The sequence below is a fragment of the Melozone crissalis genome, unplaced genomic scaffold (genome assembly GCF_028551555.1).
Source record: "Melozone crissalis strain CALT ecotype California unplaced genomic scaffold, PUWL_Pcris_2 ptg000012l_1, whole genome shotgun sequence".
Lineage (NCBI taxonomy): Eukaryota > Metazoa > Chordata > Aves > Passeriformes > Passerellidae > Melozone > Melozone crissalis.
In genome coordinates, this window is record NW_026535790.1 from 9,584,576 (window position 1) to 9,605,165 (window position 20,590).

The 20,590-nt window shown below is 41.2% G+C and overlaps 1 protein-coding gene across 3 annotated transcripts; it reads right to left on the minus strand.

Annotated features, from left to right (window-relative positions):
* Nucleotides 1-1,690: 1,690 nt before the first annotated feature.
* USP42 (ubiquitin specific peptidase 42) lies at nucleotides 1,691-20,558 on the minus strand. 3 transcript variants are annotated; one of them, XM_054271010.1, is made up of 17 exons: nucleotides 20,493-20,558; nucleotides 16,677-16,914; nucleotides 15,671-15,871; nucleotides 14,479-14,589; nucleotides 14,210-14,312; nucleotides 13,977-14,044; nucleotides 13,745-13,815; nucleotides 13,118-13,200; nucleotides 11,719-11,830; nucleotides 11,195-11,335; nucleotides 10,887-10,987; nucleotides 10,304-10,442; nucleotides 8,908-9,636; nucleotides 8,453-8,538; nucleotides 6,344-7,840; nucleotides 5,576-5,868; nucleotides 1,691-3,369 (listed from the first exon to the last, which is right to left on the minus strand). In XM_054271010.1, exons 2-17 carry the CDS (start codon nucleotides 16,903-16,905, stop codon nucleotides 3,329-3,331), a joined length of 4,005 nt encoding a protein of 1,334 aa, XP_054126985.1. In that variant the 5' UTR covers nucleotides 16,906-16,914; nucleotides 20,493-20,558; the 3' UTR covers nucleotides 1,691-3,328. The 3 variants fall into 3 exon arrangements, with proteins under 3 accessions (XP_054126985.1, XP_054126986.1, XP_054126988.1); XM_054271011.1 differs by lacking the exon at nucleotides 20,493-20,558 and adding an exon at nucleotides 18,139-18,299; XM_054271013.1 differs by lacking the exon at nucleotides 1,691-3,369 and having other exon boundaries at nucleotides 5,778-7,840.
* Nucleotides 20,559-20,590: the final 32 nt, after the last annotated feature.

Consider the following 20,590-nt stretch of genomic DNA (forward strand, 5'->3'; position numbering starts at 1 on the left):
CCATGAAGCACTTTTGTATCAATTTTTATTTTCTGAAATACCACCTTTGAGGAAATCTATTTATTTAACCAGGTGAGGATGTCTGTCTATAAGCATGAAGGAAAGGCCTTGACAGTTCATTTGCTGTATTTAGTTCGAAGTTCTTATATCCAGCAGAAATAATTATTTAGAGTAACATGTAACTGAGGATATTATAGCAGGAAATATTTTATTTCTTAGCATTGAAATGCAACATCTTAAACAGCTACTTGTGGTGCTCAATGTATCTATTTAATTTACCAAAGCTAATGGAATAGCGTTTTTGTGTGTGTTAATATTTGATTTCAAATGTTCTTTGTAACAGTATTAACAGGGAGTGAAACTGGCCCAAAATTTCCACTGGCCACGGGGCCAGTAAAACAAAGTGGCTTGTGAAAATTTTGGCCATATCAGGTACTATCCACGAGAGTGAAGAAAAATCTCTCAACCTTTCCCTTTTTTATTGGGCTTCAAGTCCAGGGGTGGCTACTGAAAGTGGCTGCTTGGTGGCATAAAGCAGGATCTGTTACAGTTTGGCCATGCTGAAGAAAAGTCCTCTGGGGACAACAGATTCTCCCTTCCTGTGGCACTGAAACTTGAGGAATTCTTGAGCTCTTTGCTTTTGGCCCTGCCCTCTACAACTGCAGGGCAGCAGAGCCGTGGTGCCAGTGCAGCTGGGAGGGAACTGTACACAAAACTTAAGCTCAGCTGGACTGACTTAAATTTTACAATATTCTGACAAAATAAGCTCTGCATCACTTAGCTTTTTGAACCATTTTAGACTGGTACAAAACGGAACCTTTATAAAGTGAGCAGCATTTATAATGCTTCATATATAAAAAAAACTGCATATTTTTAAGATTTATTACATATCTATGTAGATATGCTTGCTGGAAAAGCTAGGTCTGTTGTAGACCAGATACTACAAATTAAGACTTGTGGCTTACCAGTTTCATTTCTATATTTTCTTGGAAAATGTTTCTAGCTAGAGTTTAAATATAAAATGTAAATACTGTACAGGTATGTATTGATATGAGTATTACATCGTGTGTACAAGTGATTTGCATGACAAATATTCTGTATCAATCATTGTTATAACGGTGATGTTCCTATGTAAAGCCACTGCAATATTAATGTTTTCATTTATCATTAAGAGCTGTTGCTTAAATCTGTCAATTTTCTCAAAAATAAAGTGTGAAACTGTACTGTCTCCTCATTTACCAGGAATACATGGGAGGCAATAGCTGACTCTTAAGAGGTTAAGGTTTAATTTTACAACTGCTCTTCTAAGTAAAAGGCTTTTTTTTCCTACCCTTAGGCACAGTAATTTAAATTACCAGGTTAAATTTTTGCAGAGAAAAACCCTTCAGCTGCAAAATGTTTCAGTAAAGTGTGTTACCACATGAGTGTGACTCCAGTAAAAGGAGGTTTCCCTTGAGAGCCACCCTAAATTGAGGTATTTTATTTTGTCAGTTCCCTACCAGGAGTTAGTCAGATGTGAGGGGGAAGCGGATCTCTGCTCCTGGAGTGATTAATTAGTTTCCTCAATTAGCAATTAGAAACAGGTGCTGCTCTCACAGCTCTGGGGCAGTGACACCCGGAGCCCTCTGTGCTCCAGAGCCACGGGGCAGCTGTGCCCGTGGGGCTCTGAAGGGAGGCACAGCACCCACACAAACTCCTTCAGACACTTCTGCTGGAGTCACTCATCACACAAAGGACAGGACACCAAACCTTGGAGCCAGAGGACAAAAGAGGACAAAAAAGCCAGATACAGGACAGGAATGTTGGTTACTTTGCCATGTCACTTTATGTAAGTCACATAACTGTTGCCATAGGAACATTATGCAGGTACATTATGCTTTGGCTTGATGGTGCTCTCCATGTACCAAAAGATTACTTTTAAGTATTTAGTGAGATATTAACCTTGCTCTTTTTTGCTTTTTTTCCCTGTTAGTTTTGGTTTTGTGGGTTATTTTGCTTTTTGTCATACACAATACCAAGCTCCTGCTGAGCTCCCAGCCTGGTGCCTGGCTGGGGAAGCTTTAAGTTCAAAGGAGAAGCCTTCAGCATCCTTGTCCAGGCAGCTGCAGTCCCAGTTACTGATTTTCTTCTCTGGCTCACACCAACAGCATCTTCTCCCCTACACTGAGAGGAAGATGTGACTTCTCCAGAGTCAAACACACTCTGCCAGCTGTCAGCTCCCATGACACAGTGCATGTTAAATAACTCAAGTAAAACTCAAGTAAAAATCCATTTTAACTTTGCTGTATTTATATACTATATAAATTTTACATGCTATATATTTACAGTGGGGCAAGTGCTTTTTATCTTTAAAAAAACAAAGATCAAACTTTAGACATCTCTGAACAACACAGCTTGTATAAACCAGACAGATTATTCAGATGAACTGTATTTAATACAGGTTCCCCACTCATCTCCTGATGCAGGACCAGTGAATAATAAGTGCATCACAGTTTGATAGCATTTAATAATAAAAATAAAAATCACAGTATGAATTTGTCTGTAACTAGACACTTTAGAGAGACAAAACAGACAACTGAGACTTAAGACAAATGACAGTATATTAAGAAAATGTAATAAAAACATATGGAACAATATACAAATAGTCTTGAGAGATACATTCAGAACTGCATATTTGTTGTTTCACAATGTCGAAAACCAGAAGATTTTCTTCAGATCTTGAATATAACTCAAATGTGAAGTAAATTAGTTTCTAGTGTCAGACCACAGAAAAAAAAAATGAAGCTCTTGCAAAACTTGTGAAGTTTTAAATAAGTCTTTAAATTAAATATACAGACTGTCAGTTGCAACTTTTATAATTCCTGGTCGCTCTTGCACCAGATGTCTTAACTTGGAGTAACATTACATGAATAACATAAAGTCAACCTGAGTCTGTAATTAAGCAGCATTTGAGATGGTCTATTCCAGGGCATTATCTCAGCTCAGTGAGATATTTATGTGGTAATTTACAATGTTCAGCAGTTGTAAAAAGTTTTCACCCTTTTGGATTAGAAGTATATTTTAAAAAAGAAAGTCTCAAGTTAAAAACTAAAAAAAAGTTCTTATATGGTAAAATTCTGTACAGAAATGTTAAGCACCACTTATGACTGGATTTTGTCTTGATGGTAATTGATAATAAATCTTAAGTTTTGATGGTCACTATTGGTAATGTCAGGTTTGAAGGTAAGAAGTCGTTGAAGGTAAGAAGTCGTTGGTTGTGATGGTGAGGGGTTGTTGGTTTTGAAGGTGAAGGGTTGGTGGTCAGAAGTCCTTGGGGTTGGTGGTGGGTTCAGTCTGAGTATTGAAGGCTTTCATCAGTCAGCTCCACATCTGAAAGGCAAAAGGAAACCAGGTCAGTCCTGCTGTGACATTTAACATTAAACTGTCTCAGGGGTTTGATTTCTAAAAGACAAGGCTCAAAGCTGCCCCAGCTCCATCTGCTCCCTCAGGACAGGATCCAGCTGCTCCCCAGTTCTGGGCTAAGGCTGCAGAACTGAACAGAGCCTTAGGACAGAGCCACCTGCTCTAACAGCAAGTGCTGGACCTTGGCTGGATCAAATGTAATTGAAGTTCTGCCTAGAAAGCAGCATTGTTTTAGTAACAATCTTGTGGTCAGGCTGACCAAATTGAACCCACAAGGGCAGAGCCTTCAGAAACTTGCTGGAGAGAACATGTAGGAATGTAGAAAAGAACTGCTTCAGAGCTGCTCCTTCCCCCCTCCTGTATGAACTTTTCTGGGAAAATAATTTATCACTAGCTGTTTTTATTAATTTATTCAAAATAACAGGAGTTGGGTGAAAAGGCACAACCTCACAATTCCTCAGTGGTTCCTTGCCTGTCCCTACCTTGAGACATTCAGTATTCTAAAAACACAACCAAAGCAGCTTCCATCCAACAGAGAATGCTACTTGAGAGCCACTTAAAAAAAAAAAGAAGAAAAAAACCCCGACATTCCAGAAGATGGAGCTAATTAACATCCATGGACTTGAGGAAATACTTAAATTCTCGAGACTTAAACTGCTTTTGGCAGCCCTGGTCTCCCCCTGGTGTTGTTCAGCTCCTTCTCCTTCCTGCTCGGCCCCGCAGCCTCAGTGCCCTGCCCTGAGCAAGGAGACTCAGATCACCGAATTCCTCACCAAACCTGCTTTGGAAAACCCGAGTTTGCCACCTGCTGGCCACAGAATCACCAAGGCCAAACCACGACTGAGCACAAGCATTTTATTCTGTTTAGTTCCTGCTTTGTCAGCTAGAAAAGACCCTTTTAGTGCAAGAAGGGTTATTTTGGACATGAGTATTAAAAAAGAAGCCTCCTTTTACACCATTAGGATTTGAAAGACTTCAATTCAGTTCTTAATTTTTTCTCATTAAAGAATAATGGGTGAACAATCAGCTTTCCCTCCACTCTAATTTTAGGATAGAACTTTTGGTTATCTGTGTCTTAAAATACAATCAGTTTTCCACAAATGCACTTCTCCTTTGCCGTGAGCAAACTTTTCAGTGCACGAATTCAGTGCACTGATTGTGGCAATCTGCCTAAGTGTGGAAACCCCATGAAAGGGATTTTAATTTTCCAGAATTTCAAGATCAAACTTCTCCAATTTTTTTGTGTGCTATATTGACAGTTTCAACATGACTAGAAATGAACAGGACTGTCACTGACCATTAACCCAATTTTTCAACTATAGGTATAAAATCCAAAACTTGCTTTTGGATAGTGAGCTGTCTTCTTCACTTATCTTTGAGTAAAATAGTTAGGGGATTGTTTTGGTTTTCTATTAAAATAGATCAGTAACTGGAACTGGTTTATGCCAGATAACAGGCATTTAATAAGGTTTTATTTCTATAATAAACACTTCTGCTCAGCAAAAACTTCATGGGAAATGTTGTCAAGTTTGATTTTAGATGTTGAATTTGTTGCAGTGTGCAATCATCTTCATTGCATAATTTTAGAGCTAATTAATTTAAACTAATTAATTTATCTACTGCGAGCCCAAGTTGAGATTATGACAAGCAACAGCTGAGAGCTCAGTGTAAATTTAGTCAGGCACACAAATTCATATTTGGGTTTTTTGTAAGAAGCACCAGACAGACTTTTTCAAATACCAAAAATGGGGAAAGAGCTGTTTCCTCAGCCCACTTCTATGTATTGTTAAGCCTATACTAACAGAAAAACCCCACAACTGAATAAAACAATAGCAGGAATTTAACACTCTCCAGGTGTTAAACTGTGAGGTGTCCTCTGGAGGTTTGACAGCTGTGCTTAGGAGAAGGCAGAGCTACACCTGGACCAACAATATTTCAGTATTATCACCAACTCCTGTTATTCTGAGTGAGCAACCTGCACTGTTTCTATGCTATGAACAACTGAATGTAATATTTTATTCAAATTATAGAATGGTTTGGGTTGAAACGGGATCTTAAAGATCATCTACTTCCAACCCCCTGCCACGATGCTGTTTGGAAGCTGTGCTAAAACCCTGGGATTTCATCAGCCAAGCATTTAAAGATGTTTATACAGCCAGGAGTCCTGCCTTACCTCTGACATACTCAGTGGATGCCATGGAGCTGTATTTCTTGCTGTCACCTGCACCAGAAGGCTTCTCTTCCTTGTAGGGTTGTTTACTGCCCTGGTTTCTGTATTGCTCACATAAATGGTCATCTGGAGGACGGGATTCTTCCTTCTTCTCCCATGTTTTCTTCTGGAAACGAGGATCTAAATATTCCAATAAGTCTTTCAGTTTCCTGTCGTGCTTCTTCTTTTTCTTCTTTTTCTTATGTTTGCGATTGTCATTGTCAAAGTGGAGCACAGAGCAATCCAAATCATAAAGTCTGAAGGAAACATGCAAGTTAAAAATAGAAAAACAGATGTGGCACTTGATGTATATATGAAATGTTATTTATTTACCACAGGTGACGACTTGCAGAGTGTCTGCTACTTTGTGGTACTTTCTGCATATCTAAGTTAATTTAGATGCAGCAATCTTAAGCCCTCAGAATGAAGGACAAGAGGTCGTGGTTTGTACACAAATTGTTAACAGGCATATGGGGAATTAAAAAAAAAAATTAAAATTGTAACCTAATCAAGAACGGTGTGCAGATGTTATTCTGTCTACATTGTCCAGCTCTAGTGTTCTAACACAATTCAGCAACATCTTTCCTATCTTCTCTTGGCCAACCTAACAACATGATCCCGTCACATTATGACAGATAAGTTACTTAGAAACAATGAAAAAAAGGCAGACATGAGAAATACCCAGAAAATAATTAGGAAAAAATTGCTGATTATGCTGGAATCCTTGCTTACTTGTAATCCTTCTCTCGATGTTTATCTTTGGACTTCTTTTTCTTCTTGACCTTCTTATACTTTTTGATTCTTTGGTCATCTGTCTTTCGGCATTTCTTTTCTACGTCACTTCCACTTTCTTCTTGGTGGGAGTATTTTCTTTTGCCATTTCTTAGCTTTTCTTTTTCGTTTTCCCGCGAAGAGTCCTCGAAGCTGGAGTGAGCTGAGCCTGCTGGAAGCACGTGCCTCTCACGGGAGTATTTTTCCGAGTGCTGCTGAGGTACTGAACAGTGGTGGAAGTTTGCTCTGTGGCTGCTGAAGTGATGCACATCCTCCTCTCGGGAGAGTGTGCTGTGAGCCCATCTGCTTTTGCAGTGATAATCCTTGTGTGACCTGCTGTAAGCTTGGCTCAGTTTGTCATAGTCTTTATCACAATGAGAGGACCTCCTCTCCCTACCATCCCTTGTTCCATGGGAGGAATAATAATCGTTGTAGTACCTGCATTTGTCCCATCTCCGTGGTTCATCTTGATAATATCTTTCTCTAATCCAGAGTCTGTCTCCTTTGGAATAATGATACCTACTCCTGTCTGGGTCTGTCCTTTCTCTGCTTCGGGATCTGTAGCGAGAATATTTTCCTGAGCTCCTGCCGTTACTGGGACTGTTCCTTTCGTTGTGGGAGGATCTGTACTTGCTCTCACTGCAATACTCCTGCTTGTGACGGCTTTGCTTGTTTGTTTCCAGGCTGTGAGAGCTCCTCCTCCTGTGGGAATGATCATCTGGTTTGTTTCTGGTTTGCCTCTCCTTCTCCTCAGTGTCCGAGCTTTCTCTCTTCCTCCTGTAGTGCTCTTTGTCAGTTCTTTTAGAGTCATGGATTTTTTTCTTATTTTTTCTCATATGTTTATCATCATCTTCACATGTTTTATTACTCAGTCCCTCGTCTGCTCTAGAAAATTGACTTTCCAATACTTTATCCAGCTTTGTAATAGAAGAGTCATTAACAGGTGGTACCTCTACATAGTTATTAGAAATGTCCTTTGTATCTTGGCATTTATCTGGAATATCTAGAGATGCAAGTTTTTTAGAACTACATTCAATGTCAGGCTTTATAGAGGAAATTTGCCCTAATTTTTCTTTGCTCTCAGGAGATCCTTTGATGTACAAAGGATTTTCTTTTGAAATGAGTTCAGGTTCTTTTGATCTTCTTAGTTTGTCTTTATCTCTGATGTCTTCAGACTCACACTGCCCAAGGAATTCACCTTCAGTATCCAAGGATTTTTTCCTAACCTTGTGCTGACCATTGATATTGAGATGTGCATTATCAGCTTTTGTTATAACACTTTCAGCAACTTCTTCTTTGGTAAAAATGGTTTCAGAATCTGATTGAGTAAAAAGTTTCTCAACCTCACAGCTAAAGTTGGAAGGAACCTTCCTGGATTCTTCATAGGCAAATAGTGCTTCCATCACTACAGTATCTGTAACTCCATCATTGTCAGAAGACTTCTGAGATCCAGAGACACTGCACAAAAATAAAAACATTTTAACTTGAAAAAGTCCATCTAAAAGATGTTAGGAGTAAAATCTCCTAAAAAAAAAATAGTAGCTAATGCAAAGTTCTGAAAGAAACTGACTTTAGAAAACCATTCTTACACCTCCCTCAGCTCCCATGGAGTTGGAGTCAGTTCTGCAGGTCTTGCCTTAAAAACCCATCCCCAACATATCCAACTCCCTCCACTTGCAGCTCTGAATCTCATCAATAGCCAGAACAACTGTATTTGCTTTTCCCCCAGTTAGAAAAAAGGTAAACACACAGATTTCCCACTCTCCCAAGTGGGAGAGCAGATTGTGGGAATTTACATTCACTCATCCTAGGATGCAAAAAAGGCAAAGAGGAATAGAAAAAGTATTCCAGACAATGAAAGAAAAATGTAAAAACATCCTGTGAAAGTTTTACAGGAGGCATCTGCCTGTATTTAGTAACAGAATAATGTGTGCCCAGTGCTGATGTTTGCACAGATGTACAGTGTGGAATTCTTTGTACTGATGTAAATATTTTTAAGTATTACTTAAGATGGATAAAATAGTAATAAACTTGTATGAAATCTTGTTTTAATCAGTGCAGTCATTTTACCTCTTTTCCTCTGACAAGCTGTTCAACTGGCTGTACGTAAGAGATTCTAAGATACCTTGAGGATCTGGTGACAAAGCTTTAGGCATCTACAATTAAAACACAGAAGTTAACAAAGAGAAAAAAAAGCTATTTTTAGTAGAAAACTACTGCTGACAAACTTCCAACATTAGATGTTACACAAGATCACAGAGATACCTGCACTCTTCCCACTTGACATGTCAGCCCCTTCCTCCCAAAAATGTATTTTATGAAACTTATGAAGTATTATCTCCCTGAACTTCTCTTATGTTGACATATTTCATATGTTAGCTCAGCTCTGCAGATTCAGTGGGGATAATAACACAAAGGGTTAGAATGAAATCTGTGCTGTGTTTTCTTGGTATTCCACATGGTAGTGCCCATGAATATTGAACATATAATAGATGAGAAAGTGCAGATGAACAAACGTAACTCACCGCTTCAAGCACTCCGTTTGCCTTAGAGAAGAAAATCTCAGAAGGTTTAACGGGTTGGACTTGGCAAGTGGAATCATCAAGTTTCAGTCCATTTTCTTTATATTCATTATCTAAACTAATAGCACCATTTAGGGAATCAATTTTTGGCAGCTCATGCTGGGATCTTTCTTCAGCATTCTGACAGGATGAATGGGAATTATGCAATGTACGGACCACCTTCCCAATCAGAATCCCATTGGAAGAGATGACATTGCAATGCCTTTTGAACAAGCCCTTTGACTCCTCGGGTTTTCCTGAAGGCTCTGCACCGTAAGGGACCATGCTGTCAGAACAGAGCTTGGGGTTTCCATTCACTGCTGGCTCAACAAAGATTTCATCAGGAACCTCCTGCTTGGAGACATTAGTAGCAACTGACACTGTGGAGAGGTTTGAGGTAGGCTCTGCTGCAGAAGAGTTTGTAATTGTGGCTGAAGGAAGGGGCTTCAGATCCTCCTCCTCCACAGCGCTGCTGGGGCACTCGGCCTGCGGCGCCGCCTGCCGCGGGGGCAGCTTGTTGTGAATACTGATGGTGATCTTCTGGGCCTTGGAAGGGTCTGCCATTGACGGCCTGGAAATGGCCCAGTTCTGAACACAAGCTGTTGGTGGAGCTGAAGAAGGCCTTTTCACAGCAACACCAACAGTACTGGGATCCTCTTTCAAGGGTCCATTTCCATTTAAACGACTTGAACTCTGGATTTGAAGAGATTGTAAGATGGAAATGTTTAAACACACAGCACTGGAAGTTTTACAACATTAAATTCTCATGCTAAATTGTACTACAGATTGCCTCAATACCTAAGAAGAAACTTCACCTTCCTCCCAATACACATTCATGTACAACGGGTGTGTGTAAATCCTCCCTTTGGTACCAAATGAGCATCAGTCTGACACCCACCCAAACAACTTAACATTGACTAAAGCTATTAAAAAAATATATATTTTCCTCCCCGACAACACTGGAATATTTCTGCTAGTACTCAGGAACAAGACAATTTGTAGTCTACCACTGTCTCAACTAAACTAACACTGATAGGGACGGGGCAGATATTTACTTTTTAAATTTAAATTACTTAGGCATTAATAGACTACTTTTAAAATTTTAATTGTTTAGGCATTAATAGATGACCTAAATTGTCTCAAGAGCACAGCTCCCAAGCTTTAGAAAGCTGAGCTGGAAGGATAAAGTAACTAAGTGGCATGGCTGCACAGTTAAGGATTAGCCACTGTTTGAGCAACTCTGGCTCTAGCATGAGGGCTGTGAAGAAACCTGCAGTGTGGAAGGGAAAATAAAACTCAAAAAACCCCACCCTACACCAAAAGCTGGTATAACTTGGTGCTGTCATCCCCCTGGAGTTACCTTGATCATGTGAGGAGGCAGCCGTGGGCCCATGAAGGCGGGCTGCTTGCTGCCGGCGCCGCGCTGGCCCAGGAAGGAGCGCGGGTAGGAGGGCGCGGGCAGGTAGAACGCGCGCTCGCCCAGCGTCAGGTCATAGCGCCTGGGGACAGAGGGACACCTCAGCTCACAGCTCTTCCCTCAGCCTGCTCCTGGTTAAACCCATCCCATAATCTCAGCAACAGTGAATATGACACAAAAGACACATCTGGAAGATTTAGGCAGGACTACAAACTGAAGATTAGATAATGGTTTTCCTACAATGACTGTCCTTTCCACAGCAATGGTTCAGCCTCACACCATCTATAGCCACGATTTCTCCTCTTTTCTAAACCACCCAGCTACAGTGAGCAGATGGAAAGCAGTGTACCCATGTGCAGAAGTTTATGGTCAAGCAACGAAAGGTACTAAATGACGCAGGGAATTTCCACTTAGAAAAATACAAATAGTAATACTCTCCCTACAGTGAAAAGAAAAAGCCTTCAAAACAAGAAATGTATTAGCAACTTGACAATAAAAATGTTCTGAGGACATCTGGTGTTATTACCTGATATAGAAAAGTACGTAAGCTTGCTGATTGAGAACTGTTTTGATATCAGAAAGCTCTACTGAGGCATCATTCATTCGGTACCAAAGTCCATTACCAGCCTGCAAACAAAGACAGAATATCTTCAGATGAATTGCACGTGTTCCAAAGGACATCACAGATAGAGCACTGCAGAACAAAGCATACCAAAACAAAGCAAACAAAGCACATGATGCAATGTTTTCCCCTAAAACCAATGGTTACCAATAACATTTTAATTTCTTTGCCAGCACAAATTTTATCCTGTTAGAAGCTGAGCTGATCTCTACCTTTATGAAGCAGAGATAGTGTCCAGCATTACAGTTGAAGCCACTATGTACAAGAACTGCATACAAAGCATAGATGAGGGGTTCTCCAATAGATTGGGACATATATGCTCGAAGATCCAAATATTCAGGGTATTTTACATCCTAAACAAAGACAAAGAAGATTCAAAAGTTATCCTGAAATACTTCATGGAACAGCTTGAAAAAGACACAGATTAGGACTGTATAAATATATTTTTCAATTAACTTGAAAATGCCTGTTCTCATAAACAACATTTAATAACTTAAGCTGCAGGGAGCTGTTTTCCACAGAATTAGCTCTTTAAGGGGAAGGTATCTTCTTATGGTCACATAGGAACTCTATCAGTAATAAAAAAGAAAGAAACAGCCATGGTTGCTAAGTTGTTATATCAACTTCTCTTACACTGTAGTTACTGCCTAAAATGTGAACAACTTTAAAATGAGTATTCATCTTTGAGAAATGCCCACTCCAAGAAGATAAATGAGCACTCCAGCTGCAAACCTACCTTGTTGATCTTTCCACCTGTAAAATTTGCAAATCTTTTCAGTGATATTGTGAGAACATTGGAAGAGCGATGTATCGTGTATCTCTTTGATGCTGGAACCATCTTTTTACACCTTTAAAACAAGCACAGACATATTTTTAACATTATATTCTTTTCTCACTCAGAAGTGAAAAAAGTTTCCATCTCTCACATGTGCTTATGCTATTTGAATGATATTTTGCTTGTAAAATATGTTAGATCTTTTCTTAAATCCATAAATTGCATTTCAGCTTTATTAATAGAGACAACATAGCAGGATATTAGAGACAGTTCCACGGAACAAAGGATTTAGGACATTATCTCTGGATAGCCAAGTAAATGCCTGAACATGTATCTTATGTCAAAAAGGCAAGGCAATAAAAAATGTAAAGAAATCACTGGAAGGAAACAGCCATTCTGCAAGAGGCAGACATTGGACAATATTGAGTTTTCTTGTACTGAGGTTGCCTGGAAAGACTGAAACCCTCTTCAGTCCTTCAAAACAGAATTGTTAATTTCATTTGTTTCACTGCACACTCAAAGGAGGTGCAGACTAAGTCCTGAAATGCAACCATCAGCACAAAGACTGAAACATGTCATTTCACATTGTCAAGAAAAGTACTGCTGCGTAACAAACAGAAAGGATTTGACTGCCTCTTTTAAAACTTGATGTCAAAACACAAGGCACAGAATTCCAAACTAATGGAGAAAGCCAGTGAAGAAAATAAGAGAGCCAGAATAAGGGAAAAAAAAATTGGTTTGTAAAATTCTGAAACTTGTATTTAGAGATGAAGGTTTCAGGCAGTAGTAATCCTTATTAGAAAAAATAATGGTAGAAAACAAAAAGGAAACTGAAAACTAATATAATAGTTTGCCAGCAATGGAAATGACACTGTACATACCCCAAACCCTTCTTTTCAAACTCACAAAAAGACTAAACTTGTGGGTTTGTGTGTGACTGAGTTGTGTTGCCTCCCACCCCACATCCTTGTCCATATCCCTGTGCTCCAGCTCACGTTTCTCAGCCATGCTTTTAACTTCTGGCCATGAGTATTTAGTGTGCAACTTCACACTCAGGGAGGCTGACAAGGCCCAGCACAGACAGTAAGTATTAGGAAGAGAAGTCTAATGTGAGCAATACAATTCTTATAATGTATTTCCAAATATTCAAATAGAAATATAAAAATTACTCATTTAGAAACAAGTGCATTATTTCCCAAGCTTTGAATGATTTAAGTATATTAGTTATGTAAACAAAACTGAATGAAACAGCAAGTAATCTCTGTCTTACTGCTAAACAAAGTCAAGAGATAACTCATCCTCCAAGTCATGCACTGCATTGAATATGTAACTTGTGTCAAGGTGTAATTAATAATCTTACTTGCTACATTTATAGCTGTTTTCACCATCCAGCTGTTCTGGTTTCACAAATTGTTCTAGAGCTCTGGTGACAGATGTAACTGCCTGCATGAGTAGAGAGAAAGTAGAACACTAAGTCACAAGAACTGCAAAATTTCAAACACTTACAAGCACTTTTACAAGAGAATCTTGCTAGTTTATACTCAAGTGGCCTACGGTGAACCAGCAAACACTGTGAAGGAGGAGCCAGAAATGGTGTTCTCTGAGTATTTACCTCATTTCAAAATGATCCCACTTCAAAATAAATAAATTTTGCAGTGCCAGACAGTATCTGTGGTATGCCTTGGCATCAATAATGAGAACAATCAAACCCATCAGTCTAACAATAGATGTATATTGAAGTAGAATAATTGAGAAGTATGATTATATCATTGTTTGTGTAGCCATAATTATTATTTTTCCAGCTTAAATCCAATCCAAACATGGAGAGCATTTCCATGGCTTCCACAGAACAACACAGTCCAATCCATCACCATCCACTCCCAAGCTGTTTTGCTTTAACAAGATAAGTTTCTAAGCAAAATGACTTTATTTTACAAAGCTCTACAAGCATTAACACAACCCAGGCCATGCTCACAGACATCCTTACCTTTATATCCAAAGTAACGTCGAGAAATGGCTCGTACGTGTCCGACACTGCTTTGCAGTTCAAGCACTTTACTGGAACCAAAACACAAATGCTTAACATCACTTCAATGAGACTAACTGCATGAATTTAAATTATTAATACACATTACTTTAGTCAAACTACAAACTCCTTTGCTACAGACAGACAAAAAGACAGATCAGTTCAAAAGACAGTAATTTTTTTTAAAAAGTACCTCGAGATCTGAGATATCCTCCAAATATTTGATAAATAAGTGTGGTGGCTTGAGAAGATCTGTCTAATCTGGAAAGAAATTAGAGTCAGACCTCAGAAGGCTGAAGCACAGAGTTAATTCCTCAAACAATTTTTTGTTTTATGAAAACCAAGGACACAGATTTTAATTCATGATAGTAAATAAAGTAGTAAGAGGGGCTAGGAAATATTGAAATGTAATTATTTTATGCTTACTTGGTGCTTCCATTCAAGCAAGCTTTCTGTAAAGCATCAACGGTGAAGCATAAGAATTCATGTGCATCCTCTTGACTGCCAAAATGGAAATGTTTTCCTATTCCTAATAAATAAGAAGGTTATCATATAATTATTTCTTATAGAATGAAATAAAACACACATTTCTAAAACACCTCTTCTTTAAAGTAGCAAAAATATTTACATGCATCAAATAACTCACTGTAAAATTAAAAAAAAAATTTAAAATAAACCTGTATGAAACTACTTACTTTTAAGGCCATTGATAACAGATGTGGGTTTGATAGCATTATTAGAGCAACACAGGACCTGGTTGATGTGACTTTCCATTGTGCACATCATACAGAATCCTTCTACATGACCTAGGGAAAGAAGAAAGCATCCCATTCTAGTCAAATACACATTGCTAAAAGGAAAACCCTCACGAAAATAATAATAATCTAAGTAGTGGGGGCAATGTCCACTCTCTGTGGCACATTCCCTTCTCCTACGGTGTCAATATCCCAACAGTTTTGTGGCATTTTATTATGGAGAATTGTACAGAATAAAACTCCTTTAAATCATAGACCAGGCTGCTCAGAACCCCATCCACCCTGGCCTGGAATATTCCCACTGGAAGGAGCCCTCCTCATGGCAGAGGATTGGAACTAAATAATTTTGAAGGTTCCTTCCAATAATTCCATGATTCTTAACTCAAATAATTTTTATATATGAGAATAAAACACAATCAAACTTCTAGGAATATATGTTAAGATACCAAACTAGAAAGCATACAGCTGCCTTAGGAAATAGCTCCATATTTATGGATATAAAAAGAAACTCCCCTAGGCTAAATAAAGTCAAGTATAAAATCAAAATTCAAGAACATAAATTCCAGGCTTTAAAATATACAAACTTAATTATTTAGAATAAAATTAGCCTAAATTTCAGTACAGTCTCCCCTAAATTTGTATTTGAGTTCATAAAAGATTAGCTTATAGTGCTTGCTAGAATGTTTGGGTTTTTTAATGGGTCAACACTGAACATGTAATTTATCACAGTATTAGTGCACTGCAGTATCTCAGCTGTGAAGACTAAGAATCTTCAATGCCAACATCCTAAATTTTATCACCTTTCTACCAGCAGGAAACCCAAATGCCAAATGTTCATCAAATGCCTCACTTTACAATGCACTTCATTATTCACATGAAGCAAGAAATGATCTTTTCTTTAAGTTTTACGTGGAACATTAAATTAACAAATTCACTTTATATGCCTCCTATAATTCTGAGCTTCCTGTTAGCAAAATCACAGAACCATTTAGGCTGGAAAAGACCTTGAAGATCTCACTCAAAAACTGCTTCTACAGGCAAAATAGAACAACTAAGAATTTTCTTCATAGAACCCTGTTTTTCTTTCACCTTTGGAGCTGTCCAACAGATTTATAGTGTTAGAAATACTCACATGACTTGGTGTGTTCAAGTGAAAGCATGTAATTGGCAAGAGGAGGCGTGTAGGTCAAACACTGGAGAGTAGAATTCAGGAAACAAGTGTTGCCGAGGTTCTGCAGCCCAACTCCAACACTCTGTGTTTGCTGCCAATCCATACAGATTTTCTCAGGTGGAAAAAGAATTCTTTGTGGCGGAGCAATCCCATCATTAACAACTGCAAGAAATTTGTGTTTTGAAAAGAGTTGTACTGGTTTTGTTTTAAAGAGGGTATTTATTTTATTTTAAAAAGGGTATTTTGTTTTAAAGAGGGTATTTAAAAAGTAGGATTCTGCAGGAGCAGCCTGAAGAACCAGCTCCACTCCAAAACACAGCAACACACGATGCACAGCTTTAACACTGCCACGTGAATTTGCTAGTCAACACTCTCCTTGGGACAATAGTTTATTCATCTGTTTTAATTCTTCTAATAAAAGACACAAACTCCCACTCCGATTTTAGCACCCGATTTCTTTATCTCTATGTCTTTAATCTCTTAATTAAATTATTGTTTTTTTCCTTATCGTAACTTGAACCACAAACTTACACTTGTGGTTACGCAGTAAGAAAAATCAGACAGACAAACAAGTAAGCAGCAAAAAAGTAACCCCATAGATATCAGATCTCTTCCTGGGCAGTGTTATTATTCAAAGACTTGTGAATAATGGAAGCCATGAATAGACATGGTAAAATGTACTTTTCTCTCCAGAACAAAGAGACCTAGGTACATCCATGCATTATGAAAAGCTCCCCTTGTCTGATTTTACATAAATAAGAAATACTTTACAAATCAATTGTAAATAGATAAACCCAAGTTCTGCAACACCTCTCCCTGCAGCTGCCTTAGGGGATGCACAAAATTGAAGTTTGTGGCTGAACTCTTGATTTGCTGTAGTCCCATTTTACAGCAATGCAACAACTAAAATCTGCTTCTACTTTGGTTTTGTTTTCAACAAAAAGGAGGGAGGACAGAAGACACTTACCTAGATCTCTTTGGGCAAAAGGCTTTGATTTTTGAGATGATCTACAATAAATATGCCCCCCAGGACCTTTGTCCACAGAGACTTTGTTTGGATCTTCTGTAGGAGGTACCCGGCCCAAACTTGCAGTGCGAGACGTCATTTTTTTAGTACGGGGTTTCATAGATTTGTCAGAGCGTCTTGAGGAAGATTTTTTAGACTTTGAAGATTTTGGCTTGTTAACTATGGTCATTGTTCATATCTGCAACAAGGCAAAAGTTCTGTTTGGTATAAGAATGTCCAAAGTATTCCAGAAAGGAAAGAGCAAAATAAATCCTGCCCCTTAGCCTCAGAGAACCTGAAGAACTAAACAGCTAAGAATGATTACAAACAAGGGAACAAAACCCCAAAACACACCAAAAACTCCACCCGGTGCACAACTGAATGCACAAAGTAGATTTTTTCCATCCAAATGGCATCAATATTTTTTTTTAACTTCTGCTGAGTTAATGACTGATAGCATTTCTTGGGATTTTAAACCACTATAGTTACCAAGATCTTTTTCTTAAAAGAAGCTGTGAGCAGTGGCACAATCAACTGCTGGCCTGGTGAGATCCAGGAGGAATTGTCTGGCCAACATCTTCCTGCTCCTGGGAACCACACACCCCTGATGACACAGGGCATGGGAAACAGCTCTGAGAAATCTTGGGGAAAAAAAAGCTAGAAAACACTTGCAAATTTATTTCCACCTGGGTTTCTTCTGCTCTTCCAAGAACTATTTGTTTGGATACAATTTTGGCAGTATTCCTTGTGGTATTTTGCACCCATCATTTACAATGCTTACTTATAAACCAAGAAGTTGAATTCAAAAGCATCTTTTTCAGTTCTACTTATGTAAAGTTGTTTTGCCAGGGAAAAACAAAAGAGGAATGTAAACTATAAAAAGAAAATGATGACCGCAACAGAAAGCAAAACAAATCCTAATCCTTAGCCTTCAAGAATAAAGGCAATAACTGATACCAAGTCATTTATAAAATGCTGATTACGTTTCAAGATGGTACCTCTTTAAATACATGTAATGTTGTGTGCATAGTAAGCTGCTGAACAATTACATGATCAATTATCAACTCCTATATGTAAATTTTTACTACTATCGTACTCTATCATGTAAGGCCTGTTCAAGTTTAGGGAAACTATAAACTTAACTGAGGGTTTAAAGTATAACCTGCTTTGTAACACTAAAATAACTGAGAGAACAAAGCATGAAGCAGTTTCAGATTCATGGCACAACTTGATTGCTAATGATGAAACTTCCAGTAGATTAAACAAAGCACAGTAAATCGCAGAACTTCTATTCCCACAAAAGACAAATCATGTGTGGAACCTTTAGTTAGATTTTTTTCCTCTCTAAATTTTCAATTTAAAAGCTACCCTGTACACACTTTCCATTTTAGAGACAATAATACACAAAAAATGGGAAATTCACCTATGTAACTGAAAAATGAGGACATCCTTGTCCATTTCAAAGATTAAGATGACAATTCTTGGGCTTAGTGATTTTCAGGAGAGATCCAGACTCCAAATTGCAGATACTGGTGACATCTACTTTTCCTGATGGAAAGGGAAGGGGTTTCAACAACATAATGAACTTATTTGCAGGACAAAAACCAGAATCAAGACTGCAGTGAAAGGCAAACAGAAGAATATTATCACAAAAAAGCTTTGGCTTTATACTGACCAATGAGGGAAGCGTATTTTTAAATTTATTTTTAATATTAAATTTATTTTTAATATTAAATTTATTTTTGACAACTGAGTAGCACTGATTGGTGCTGCTAATTTAGTTTTGACAACTGATTATCAGATATCAAACGCTAGACACCTGCAAATATCAACGGATGTCAAAAATAACTCAGATCCACCACTTTTTCAAAATCTATCAATATAATTAATTTGGATAGAACATCTTTTGATGAAGTAGCACAAACATTACGCGGATATTTCCCCACTGTTCACTGTAAATACAGGTTCTGCTCCTGTACCACTGCTGAACATAAATTCCCACTGCCATGTGTATTGAGCTCTTTTCCCCTCTGCTATTCCCATAACAGACTTCTCACAGTGTGATACTGACGAGCACAACAGCACAAACAGTTGCTTTCCTCCCATTTGGAGTGATGCATCAGCGTTGTTTAGATTCTTTTTTCGCAGTCTCATCACAACACGCATCAGTTAATACTCGGATCTAAATATTTATGTTTGGTCTCCGCTTTGCGTACAATAAATCACAGCTCAGGAGGGTTTTATACAAGATCCCGTTCACAGAACCGCGTTCAGCCAGGGAGTATGTGCCTTTATCTCAGTACAAACCAAACACTTCCAGCAGCGAGTGTCAAAAAACAAGAGCGGCACACGGCAACAGAGAGGCACAAACAAGGAGCAGGAGGAAACTACTCCGGCAGCAGCCCAGGCAGAGTCACCACGCTACATCACCGACCGCACCGCACACGCCGCCGGCAGCAAAAACAACCCGGGGCAGCGCGGAACACAAACACACGCCCCGCGCTGGTTTTACTTTCGTTACAAAATTAAAGGCAGCAGAGGAGAAAGTGATTAAGGCATTTACCCTGGCAGCGCAGGCGGCGGGGAGCGCTCGGCGCGGGGCAGCTCCGAGCTCCGAGGCCGTTGCGTGTGGCGGGACCGAGCCCGGCGCCGCGAGCGCCCGCGAGCGCCTCGCTCCGGGCGACCCCGAGCCCCGGAGCCCGCTCACAACCGAACCGCCCGCCCCGCCAGCGCCAAGCCCGCAGCACCGACCCGCTTTCCCTCGCTCTGCCCTTCTGCGGGGTCCCGCTTCCCGACAACGTGCTGACACCGGCAGTAAAAGGCCGCTGGCAGGGGCAGGGACGGGCACCGCACGCAACATGTCCGCACTCAGCGCGGCAAGAGCCCAAACACACACAAAACAAAACCCAGCCCGACACGCAGGCGAGGGGGGCCGGGAACCGGCCCTGAAGGAGCTCCCGTCTCGCCCTTGTTCCTCTACACCTTACACCGCCCGGCCCCCAGCCCCGCGGCTCCCCGCCCGGGCCATGCCGCCTCCGCTGCCCGGCCCCGTGCTGACCTGTCCGGGCCCGCGTCCCATCCCGGTCCGGGGGCAGGACCGCGGCGGCGGCGCCCAACGGCGGCTCCGTGCCCATGGCAACGCGGGTGGGGGGGGGTGGCGAAGCGAGCGCGGAGCCCCCCGGGCACGGGGCGGAGGGGCCGCGGGAGCCGCCGCCACCGCGCCGAGCGGGAACAACGCGGGGGCAGGCGGGGCACAGCGCCGCTCCCGCGGCGGGACGCGGGGCCGGGGCGTCCCGGCCGCCCTCCCGCCTGCGCCGGGACGCGGGGAACCCACGCCGAGTCCCCCACGCCGACAGCGGCAGGAGTAGAAGGAAGGAGATGCGGGCGCCGGCGGGACCCCGGCGCGTAACGGAGAGGGCGGGCGGGCGAGGAAGCACCGCCGCGCTGGGAGGGGGCCGGTCCCGCCGGCCCAGGGGGTGGCGGCGGCGGCGGGGCTGGGTCCCTCCGCCGCGTGCTGCGGACGGCGCCCCGCCCCGCCCGGGGGTCCCACCCCCTCCGGCTGCCCGCCAGCCAGGAGGGCAGCGGCCGAGCGCCCGGCCCGCGCCCCGGCGCGGTGGGCTGGGCTGAGCCGGCTGCTCCCGCCGGTCGCTTTCCCTTCCCTTTCCCGGGCCGGCCCCTCCCCCCGGCCCATTGATTTCCAGGCGGGAGGCTCACGCGGTGCCGCCGGGCTGTGCCGGGGCCGCCGCCGGGCCCGGCGCTGCCCCCCAGCCCCATTACCTGGCTCGGCCCCGCTTGACTCGGCGCTGCCGGGTCCCCCTCGCCGCAGCCCCCGCCTCAGCCCGGCCCGCTCCGCCTACTGTTACAGTCCGTCGGGG

Bases quoted from the DNA above. Each gene is read 5' to 3' on its own strand.
- USP42 (XM_054271010.1), bottom strand. From the start codon at position 16,905: ATGACCATAGTTAACAAGCCAAAATCTTCAAAGTCTAAAAAATCTTCC. The intron at 14,045-14,209 runs GTAAGCATAAAA...ATTTCTTTCCAG, and splicing joins TGCTTGAATGGAAGCACCAA to ATTAGACAGATCTTCTCAAG. The intron at 13,201-13,744 runs GTAAGGATGTCT...CTACTCATGCAG, and splicing joins ACGTTACTTTGGATATAAAG to GCAGTTACATCTGTCACCAG.